Source organism: Mastomys coucha, unplaced genomic scaffold (assembly GCF_008632895.1).
Source record: "Mastomys coucha isolate ucsf_1 unplaced genomic scaffold, UCSF_Mcou_1 pScaffold4, whole genome shotgun sequence".
Taxonomy (NCBI): Eukaryota; Metazoa; Chordata; class Mammalia; order Rodentia; family Muridae; genus Mastomys; species Mastomys coucha.
The window spans coordinates 42,523,520-42,534,549 of NW_022196910.1; the positions used below are offsets into that span (position 1 = coordinate 42,523,520).

An 11,030-nucleotide genomic window follows, 5' to 3' on the forward strand; every position below is an offset into this window, starting at 1 on the left:
TTTTTCTTCGAGACAGGGTTTCTCTGTGGAGCCCTGGTAAACGCAGAAGAGGTTAGAGTTGATGGGGCAGGAAGATCTGAAACCGAAGGAAGAGAGTGATATGATACTACGTGCTGTGTGACCTAAAACAAACAAACAAACACACACACCAAGGCCGTTAGCTCCTTCAACTGATGGGTACATGGAAAGGGTAAGGAAACTTAGCAGACTGGCTGAATTACACGTTGGAACCAACACATCACTCAGGCCCTAAGAATGAGAAGCTTTTCTGTTGGACTTTGTGCAAACTCGCAAGGTTGGCAGGGAGAGGAGGGGGTGCTGCCCAAGGCGCCTCATCATCCCTACAGGTGCGGAGATGCATTGCTTTCCGTTTAAGTAACGTCTTAAGGCAAGGAAAGCCAAGGCTTTACAGACGTGATCTCATTTCGCCTTCCTGACAGATACCCCTGTGGGGGACGAGGAGAACATGATTTAGAATTAGTTGCCTGAGAAAATGAATTCTTAGGCCTTGCTGCTGGAATATGGAGGAATTACAAATGTCTGCCCACCCACCACCCTCTTCCTCTGGGCCAGAAAATTAAGCATGTTTTTTTTTTTTCCCTCTCTTTCAGAGAGAGAAGCATAGGAGGATATTTGAAAACAGGGATAAAAACCTTTTTTAAAAGTATGGAAATATTGATAGAGTGATTGCATTTGAGCACTGCGTATGCTAAGGAGGATCTAAGTAGAAATAAAAACGCCAAGAATGTATCCATAGATTAGGTGGCGATTCTTCTGTCTTTGTGAGTCTTTACAGAGTAAGACTGATCCTCCATTTGCTGGGTGACTACACAGGGGCTCCTGAACTTTCATGGTCCCTGTACTAAAGTTTCACGACCTTTCTGACTATAGCTTCCTCCCCATGACATCAATCCTTACCTTGAACTTGAAATAACCCAGCGTCTTTCTTATGAAGGTCGTCCACACTGTTGCTGTCATCTTTACTCCATTGGTTAGAAATTTTGTAGACATTCTCACACACCCCAAATGCACAACACTGGTAAGCATATGGCATTTCTATAATCCTTTTCAGAAAGAAGACAAGACAAAAAACACACACATAAGAACGATGGATCATGAAATACAATGTTTATCTTTTTACCCAATGATTTTACTTTTGGAGTTTAACCTAAATCAAATTCCCAAAATATAAGCTATTTACACTAAGGTGTTCCTTCTAGTGATACTTAGAACCATAGTTATTAAAATTTACCATCATGAAGTGTTTATAAGTATAGAAGTTGAGTGATAGGATTTAAATGAGCAAAGATTTCTATAATGGTTTAAGAAGTGAAAATTATGGTGAAGTTATGTTAATTAACTGAAATATACCATAACATTCTATGCATGCTCAGATTCTAATGACTTAATGATGTAAAACATAGCCTAGAAACAAACAACATCAAATGTTGCTTAAGGTGGCATTTTAAAATATATTTTTCTCTCTTCTATACTATCTTTTGGGGACTTTATTATTTTCTTCATTTTAAAGTGTGCAGACAAGATTGTGGTTTAGTTACGGAACCTTTAAGAAGTTCCTTTATTGTTAATAAGCATAGCAGTTTTAAAGGGCACTGCTTCCTCAAACAAGTATTAATTCAGTCCATTTTATTAGAACATACACATGCTCAATGAATGAAAAATTGTAAACAGAAGTGCAGTACTGTTCCAATGTTATTTAATTACATGGCCCACTATATATCCCATGGATCAGTGGTTTTTTTTTTTTTTTTTTTTTTTTTTTTTTTTTTTTTTGGATCAGTGGTTTTTAAACTCTTTCCATGAACTCTGTGATTCCAGAAGGCATCTTTGAGAGGGAAAGGAAATGTGGTCAGGAAGACAGTTTTCCACTTCGGGCTTGTCTTCATCGTGTCCCAGGGGTGGGGACTGAGGGCATGAAATGCAATTCACAAGGGTCTCATGACCTCACCAATTTCAAAACCACGATAACAAGTCTGTTCTTTCACATGACTACAAATGTATCTAGTTCATTTTAATGACAAACTCACTTGAGCTCTGGGAAGTTTGCAGATGGTATCAGGCTCTGTAAGGCACGGTTCCCTGTTAATTTTAAGTGAGTTAAACCATGTAACCCATTCACAGGGAAGGACGACAGGAGATTGGATGATAGGTCCCTGCAGAACATCAAACAATTGGCTTTTAGTATTCTCCATCAGCATAAAATGTGCATGTTTACAAAAGCAGCCTAAAGATGATTACACTGCTCAATAAAAAACTTAAGCAGGGTCCTTCCTTTAAATGGTAAAACTAACCATGTGGACTTAAGTTTCTGATAGCTTTTCTATTTACAATCAGAACTGTAGGAGGACACATTTTAAAGGCATCAAAATTGTTCTATATTTGGCCTCATTTTGCCAAGTAGGGCATCTAAAAGCAAGGGGAAATATACAAAATAGATAGGAAGGACTAATAAAAAGCTTAGTGGTTGATTCTGCTCTAGGCAGGGAGAGCACAGCACACTGGCTATATATACATTGGAGGTAATGTCAGACAGCTAACATTTTCATTAACTAGATGGTCCCTAACTATTGAAAAACATCTCATAAACAAACAAGGGAATACTCACAACTTTATTAGAGACGGCAATGTAGAAAAGGCATTGGGGTGAATGATGGTAATTTTATTCCATGCTAAGTTCCTGTTTTTTTTTTTTTCAAAAGACAAATGAGAACATTATGTTAAAAAGAACACTCAAGCAGGGCAGTGGTGGCACACGCCTCTAATCCCAGCACTTGGGAGGCAGAGGCAGGTGGATTTCTGAGTTCAAGACCAGCCTGGTCTACAGAGTGAGTTCCAGGACAGCCAGGGCTACAAAGAGAAGCCCTGTTTTGAAAAAGAAAAAAAGAAAAAAAAAAACACTTAACATTTTATCATAAGTATCCAGTATCTATGCAACCTAATTTCTATTTAAATGAGGAATAACTGGCTCATCAAATTCTTTAGATAAAGATATAACAGCATAAAAATCACTAAAGCCAGAACTTTAAATTAACCCCTTATTAGCTTCTTGCTAGAAAGATTGACTTTAACATGGATATAATTTTTTTTTTTTTTTTGAGAAAGGTTTCTCTGTGTAACGCTGGCTGTCCTGGAATTCACTCTGTAGACCAGGCTGGCCTCAAACTCAGAAATCCTCCTGCCTCTGCCTCCCAAGTGCTGGGATTAAAGGCGCACGCTACCACTGCCCAGCGGATATGAATTTTTATTGCAGTTTTCTAAAATGACTGGAGACTGGGGAATGGAAAGAGGCAAATGTCAGGTTGTCTTCCTCTGACAAGAAGATAGAGTTTAAATTACAAAATGATCCTGGGTATACAGTGAAACTGAACCAACCACTTGTGCATGCCATATATGTATGTCAAGTCTTGAAATAAGCAGATGCTTTCGAGAAAATTCTCACCAAAAGATACAGACAAGTAAATTCCTGATCTAGATATAAGTAAAGTAGAAGAAAACATACATTAGAAATAAAATCCTTCAAAGCACGGAAAAATATTTTATGGAGCAATCTACCTGCCCATACATATATGTCAAAGAGTAGATAATTTCCTAGGGATAAAATCCTCAGTGTAAAATAAACGCTTCCAGATAATTCTTGTCAGGCAAGAACTTCCATATTTTTAAATATGAACTATGAATTTAAGACCCCATCCCTTACTCTCCTCTTTCTTTCTTTCAAAAATAAAATCTCCGTAGAAGACTTTCTAGCATTTACAAAGCTCTGACTTTGATTCTCAACAGCAAGGAAGAAAGAAAGGAAGAAAGGAAGAAAGAAAGGAAGAGAGAAAGAGAGAAAAATAAAAAATAAAAGAGGCGGGCATTAGAGAAAATCAAAAGTGATCAGAGCCAGCGTTTCGCTAGGACCCTGAGTGACTGAGGCGAATTGAATTCACAGAACAATCAAGCTCTCATGGAATGTTTTCTTTTTCTTTTTTCTTTTCTTTTCTTTTTTTTTCTTTTTCTTTTCTTTTTTTTTTTTTTTACTTTTCGAGACAGGGTTTCTCTGTGTAGCCCTGGCTGTCCTGGAACTCACTCTGTAGACCAGGCTGGCCTCAAACTCAGAAATCCGCTGCCTCTGCCTCTCAAGTGCTGGGATTAAAGGTGTGCACCACCACCACCCGGATAGTTTCGGTTTCTAAAGGGAATTTTCCTCTTTTTATATGAATGTGGCGACCAGAATACTATCTCAGGTGTCTTTCTAAGAATGCCATCTGCCATGTTTTTTGAGACAGGGTCTCTCTCTGAGCTTGAGCTTACTTTGAGGGGCTAGGCTGGCTAGTCAGCAAACCCCAGGGCTCCACCTGTCCCTGTCCTCCCAGTACTGGGATAACAAGTGTGTGAGAATTCACCAAGCTTTTCACATGGGTCTAGGAACTGAACTTGGGTTCTCAGGCTTGAACTACTTCCAACATTTTAAATCACAAAACAAAATTAAATATTGACAGGTTGACTGCCCTAGGAACAGAAGCATTTTCTAGTACAGTTGAACTGAAACTGGAACCATGATAGGTTTGGTAAAATACAGATTCTCAGGCTCTGTTCTTGAGTTCTCCAGGTCTGCAGGTTGGCCTCCTTTCTTTCTCTCTTCCTTCCTTCTTCCCTTCCTTCCTTCCTTCCTTCCTTCCTTCCTTCCTTTCTTTTCTTCTTTCTTTCTTTCTTTCTTTCTCTCTTTCTCTCTTTCCTTTTCTTTTTTTAAATGAAGAGTGCATTTTAAAGGATCAGCTGAGAACATAATCTCACATTTGCCACTCCTATTTTTAATTTTTAAAAATTTATATTTTGAGACTAGGTCTTACTACGTAGCCCTGGCTAGTTTGGAAACCCACTGTGCAGACCAGACTGATCTCAAAGTCACAGAGATCTACTTGCCTCTGTCTTGCATGTACTTTGATTAAAGCTCTATATACCATGCCTAGATACAAATTTACTACTTCTAACTTTCTTCCAGGAAATGGTGAGGAGAAAAATATTTGTCTTTTTTTTTTTTTAAATAACAAAACAAGCGTACAATAACACAATGGTAAAATTAATCACAGCCATCCAACAGAGAGAAGTAGTCAGCGTTGAGGGGGTGCGGGAGAGGTGGTACTTACAGAGATCGGAGGTTAAACAACTGCTGAAAAGTGCCACCTTTAATTTCATAGATCCCGTTATGCCGCAGGTCACTGAAAACAAAGAGTTCCAAAGATGGATGTCAGAGTTAATGTCTCCAACAGACTTCTGAGGACTTTTTCACACTAGGATTAGATGTCCTTCATCAAAGGAGCAGAGGAAATGTGGTGGCCTCACTGGAAGTGTGGCTACCTCTCAATCAAGAGACTAGGTTTTGTTTCATACATAACACTGCAATTTTTATATTCACCTAAGTATTGCTTTTGTCCAAGAAGCTGGTTCTCTCGAGGGAGTATAAAACAATACCTGCCTACACTGTCATCATCCACTGGGAAGAATGATGACTTAGCAGGCAGGAAGGCTCAACCTCTGTCCCCAGCACTGCATAAACCAGGTGTGTGCATGCCTGCATTCCTAGCCCCCAGGCAGTAGGAAAAGGAGGATCAGAAGGTCAAGGTCATCCTTGGCCTTGAAGCCAGCCTGGGATACATGAGCGCCTTTCTCTAAAGACAACACAAAACAGGGATACTGCGGAAGACTTTATCTGTAAATGTGCTTGTCAGACAAGTCTGTCCCCCTGACCCCTTGAGTACGAGGAAAGACAGAAGGGGAGAGCTCGTTTGACAAAGTTGTCTTTTGATTTCTACATGTGTGGTCTTGCACATGAATATCTGTCTTTCTCTCCCCCTGCCTCTCAGACACACACACCACCACCCCCAGCAGCAGCATCACCACCAAAACACAAAGAAACATTTGAGAATGTTTTTGTTTTCTGTTTGCACTGTTTCCTAAACCCTTAGTGTATTCATCAAAGGTCATCTGAAGCATCCAATTTATTTTTAATTATGTGTTTGTGTGTGGGTATGTGCATGTGAGTGCTGAGACCTGTGGAGGCCCGAGGAGTTGGACCCCTCACACTGGACATACAAGTGATTGAGAGCTGACTGGTGTGGGTGCTGGAGTCCAAACTCTGATCTCCGAAGAGTACCATGTGATCTTCACTGCTGAAACAAACATCTTTCTTTTCTTTTTTTTTTTTTTAAAGATTTATTTATTATTGTAAATAATTACACTGTAGCTGTCCTCAGACACACCAGAAGAGGGCATCAGATCTCATTACAGGTGGTTGTGAGCCACCATGTGGTTGCTGGGATTTGAACTCAGGACCTTTGGAAGAGCAGTCAGTGCTCTTACCCGCTGAGCCATCTCGCCAGCACCCAACCATCTTTCTATCCTTTTAAATCTTTACATTTTAGAAAATGAATTTATATTTTCTTTCTTTATCACACGAAGGCTTCGAGAGAAAAACTAAGTGTGAAAGGAGAGGTGGTTAATACTGTTTTTATGAAAATGGAAAGGTGATCGACCACAAAGCAAGGTGGCAAACATTTCATGGATGAAGTAGTTTTAAAAGAGGAACTCTGAAAGTTTTCCATGGCACCTCCAATGACAAACACATTATCTCCTGTGGAGATGACTATAGTGAAACAAACCCAAGGTTTTCCCATATTCAAAACCACCCACTGGAAGTGGGAGCTTTGTTGTATTTGAAAAGGAAGAGAGAACTTAGCCTGAGTGACACACATCTGTCATTCAGTTCTTGGGAGACAGAGACAGGAAGGCTCAGGAGGGATATCAAGACCAATCTCAAGTACATAGTAAATTTGAGGCCAGCCTGGGTTGTATGACACTTTGTTTGCATAAAAAAGGAAAAGTTCCCAAGCTCAGACTCATTCAATTCCCAACATTAAGTTGGGAAAGACAAAGGAGAAAATTGGTGCCACAGTAGACTGGTGAGAAAAGCACCATTACCTGACTTTCCAGGCACAGTTCACCCCAAACCTCATGTGCATAAGAAGGATAAATGCCAGTGGATTCCAGGGAGGTAGCCTGAGCAGTAGGAAGGAATTTGGGCTTTGGACTTTTTTTTTTTTTTTTGCTGAGTTACTTAAAGACTTTCAAAGACGTACATTTTCTGAAGTTTTTGGCAGCCTGACAAACTGGGTAAGTCTTCCAGCAGGTTGTAAGACAAATCTCTGGAAAGCAAAGGTGCAAAAGAGAAAAATCTGTTACACATTAATCTTAAGGAACTGCATCTTCCTCTTCTTTTCAAAGCCCTCAAGATGTGACATTCCTCAAAGGCAGACTCTGGACAGTCCACAGCCCTGACATTCAGCAGGTAGACACAGGAATTACTGGATTAGGCAAAGGGCTCAAATATTTACTGAAATGTAAGTTATACTCCTTTAATTGATTTAAATAATTTACTGAATGAATTTATTTATTTTGTTAGCAGTGATCTACAATGTTCTAGCTCTTATCTTACTGAAATGAATACAGATTAAATTAACGAGCTGTGCCCTGGCTCTGGACACTACTGTTTCTCTGCAGCTACCACAAGTCATTGCTGGTTCTTTCCTAATCAACTTAAAAACAAAGCCCAACCATTCAAAACATAGCACTAACTTTGAAATCAATCACCATGAGGGGGGAAATCTAAGAGAGGCTTCAGCCAAAACTCAACAAATTACAGAATAACAAAAACATCTGGACATATTTATACTATAATATAACTAATCTAAAACAAGCCATGGTAATTTGCAGAAAGAAAAAAGAAAGAAAGAAAGAAAACTAGTAGATATGTAAAAAAAAAAATCTTGTCTCGTGTTTTAGAAGTTATCAGCTAATCAACTAACCATTTTCATGCTTGATTCTAAATCTTAAAACCACTAAAACAACTGGAAAAAATCAGTATTATTTTCTAAGAGGCTTTTAATTATTCTATCCTTAGAATTATCAATTTATCCTTATCATTTATCCTACATTTATTGAATGAATGGGGTTTATATAGGAAGAGTTCAATTATTGTGTATAAATAATTCAAATGAAGCTATCTGTAAGTACACATCTGTATTTTACACACAAGTTTGTAAATAACTAGAGGTTTGAAAGACTCTCCCCTTTCCCCTAAACAAACAAAAAATAAACTCACCAAAACAAACAAATGAAAAACTTTGTACATCGATGTAAAATAGAACTGTTTAACCATATGCCATGCTGTTGAAAGGAGTGACTTATGAAAATGGGCACACATATTATCAAAGATGAAAATGACATTAATTTCTCCAGGCTGCTCAGGGAGCCCATTGTTTCTTATGTTTCTATTGTGTAGCCTAGGCAGTTATTGAACTTGGGATCTTCCTGCCTCAGCCTCCCCAGGAACTGGGGTCACAGGCTGAACCTTCATCAGAGTGCCTTCTCATTCTCATGCATGTCTCAGGAGGGAGTATATAAAACTTGAACACAAGGACATAGTACTGCTTTGTCTGCCTCCCACATAACGATTCCAGGGTTAGTGTGGACCAAGCATTCCTTGTACAGGCACCATGTGCATAGCATTACTTGATTTTAATCCTGGCATCACCTTATGACAGTAATACTGTGGGTATCCCCATACAGAGTGGGATGACTTCTGTAAGAATGTCAGCTAGTGAGTGGAGGACACACATGCACACATGTGGCCTAAATAGTGGACTTGGTGATTTCTACAACAGTAAAGCAAGAAGGGGGACAACACACACTCACAATGAAATCTCATATGTTAATGAACAACAAGAACAAGAACAACAAGAACAAGAAGAGAGTGTAGCTCTCAGGCTAATGCTTCCAAAAGACCCTATCGTAGAGATCAAGGTCCTGGGTTCTAGTCTCAAAATCAATAGGTTTCTCTTGGTTAGTATCCTGGCCTGAGCACGTATTGATGTTTGTTTTGGTTTTGGTTGTCTTCATAAATGGCAGTAGGTATGTCATAAAGAATGAATGAGCTTTGTAGGTGGAACTTTGAAAATGGCAACACGCCATCATGAAGTACTCATATGTACATACACGTATTTCAAGTTCCAACAAGAAGGAAGAGCATCTTTTTCTGCTTGTTTACTTGCTTGAGACAGACTTGTTACTGAGCCCAGATTGCTCTGTAGCCCAACCTGGCCTCCAACTTGTGGTCCTTCTACATGATTTTCCTAACTGCTAAGACTGCTGGAGAGATTCAGTGGTTAAGTGTACTGGCTGCTCTTGGAGAAAAGCAATACCTGAGGTTGTCATCTGACCCCAACATTATGGGACATTAAGGCACCAACACTATGGGAACACACCTATACAAGATGAAAGTAAACAAAACGAAAATTCCATTGCTTTCTTGAAGCATGACTTTGATTGATATAGTCAGGACTCTTAGTTCCTATGTCTGTAGCTGCTCCTCATAGAGAAATGTGGGTTAGAAGTTCAAGGCTTGCTTTACACTCCTCCCTTCAGACACGTGTGACTGACAAAGCCTCCTGTGTGCTGCTACTGCACACACCCCCTGTCACTGAGCGTCTGAGTGACAGGGCAGCCTGGGGACCACGAGGAAGGTCAGACTCAATCATGCAGCAGGCAGTCCCTTCCTATATAGTATCTGCACTGTGATGGTTCAGCTGCCAAGAGCAGCTTATGTTGACATGCCAGATGGCTGGCTGATTGTGGTAGACTCCTATTCCATGAGACATAAGAGAGTGAGCATCCTTATCACGAGTCCCAATGATGCTTGAGATGACAAGAGGGTCAAGTGGCACTGACAGAACAAAACAAAACAAAATACAAACAACAACAAAAACTAAAGCAAAATGTCAAAATCCCTGTAAACTACTTTTTACAAAATGTGGGAAAGGCAGGGGCAAATGAGATTGGAGGGAACAGAGATAACATTCAAGCTGATTGGCCACGAGATGGAACATAATGTTATGCTATCCATAACTGTACCAAAAATGTTTAGTCTCTCTATCAAGGTCGGCTCCTGTTTGATAATTTTATTTTTGACATTAGTTTTGGGCTGTTGATCCATTAAGCTATTTTATTCTCCTCTGAGGAACCTTTAAAAGAGGAAATGCAGGATTTTTTTTTTTTTTTTTTTTTTTTTTTTTTGGTGTTCACATTCATTTTTTGAAGGGAAATGTGTACCAACTACAACGATAATGGGCAGCTGTTTGCTCTTGAAAACAAAGATACGGTAACATGACCGCCAGGGTAATGGTTGGGAGCCTGGCCCAAAGGAGGCACAAGAGGACCCATGACCTCCTGGAGACCTGCAAGGAAAGGAGCTTTCCCCTCCTTTCCAAGGACTGTAGAGATACTGCCTGCCATTTTACCCCTAAGTGGAAGCTGCCTGTTTATACAACATTATTGCCTTACTGATACGCACAGCACTTGGAGATTAGGTAACTGATCACAGACGGTTTGGGGAAGAGATGAGATCTTTGCTCCAGTTAAAGTCCTGGTAAAACACAAGCCAGACAGAATTCTTTCATTCTCACATCATGCACTGACATGTTTTGATTCATGGATGTTGAGGTTGATCAACTCCAAAGTTAATGCATGTTCTGGGAGGAGCTAAGGGTTTGCTCAAATACTCACAGACTCTCCAGGGTGGCAGTTCCTGTTAAGTCAGGAAATTCAGTAATTTGTGAGGCACCATTCAAAGTCCTAGGAGAAATATGTAAATGTTATTTGGAGAAGATTCTAGAAAGTGCTCACTTTTACAACCATTTTTTCCCCCAAAGTACTTCTAGCATGGCACTCATTTGGTCTTCTCAGGAATACTACAGGTTGAGCGGAGGCAGCATTTAAGAGAATAGACACTTACAGTGTTCTTAGTTCAGGTAAATGTTGAAAAGCAGATACTCCAACAAATTGGATGGGATTGTCATAGAAGTGTCTGAAAAATCCAAACACCAATGTGTTATAATAAAGCTGATGGCCAAGAGAATATATATTTCAACAAATCTACCAATGGGAACTTGTTATCTTTACCGATTTTTTTT

At 39.6% G+C, this 11,030-nt stretch overlaps 1 protein-coding gene across 1 annotated transcript in view; it reads right to left on the reverse strand.

The window, feature by feature from the left end:
• Lgr5 (leucine rich repeat containing G protein-coupled receptor 5) overlaps positions 1–11,030 on the reverse strand; it is a 132,776-nt gene that overhangs the window by 5,516 nt on the left and 116,230 nt on the right. The window contains exons 9-16 of the mRNA XM_031349506.1: positions 10,853–10,924; positions 10,624–10,692; positions 10,412–10,483; positions 7,143–7,208; positions 5,154–5,225; positions 2,627–2,698; positions 2,049–2,174; positions 919–1,064 (exon numbers count right to left, since the gene is read on the reverse strand). Coding sequence (XP_031205366.1) covers positions 919–1,064; positions 2,049–2,174; positions 2,627–2,698; positions 5,154–5,225; positions 7,143–7,208; positions 10,412–10,483; positions 10,624–10,692; positions 10,853–10,924 — 695 coding nt within the window. The remainder of the gene's footprint in view (positions 1–918; positions 1,065–2,048; positions 2,175–2,626; positions 2,699–5,153; positions 5,226–7,142; positions 7,209–10,411; positions 10,484–10,623; positions 10,693–10,852; positions 10,925–11,030) is intronic.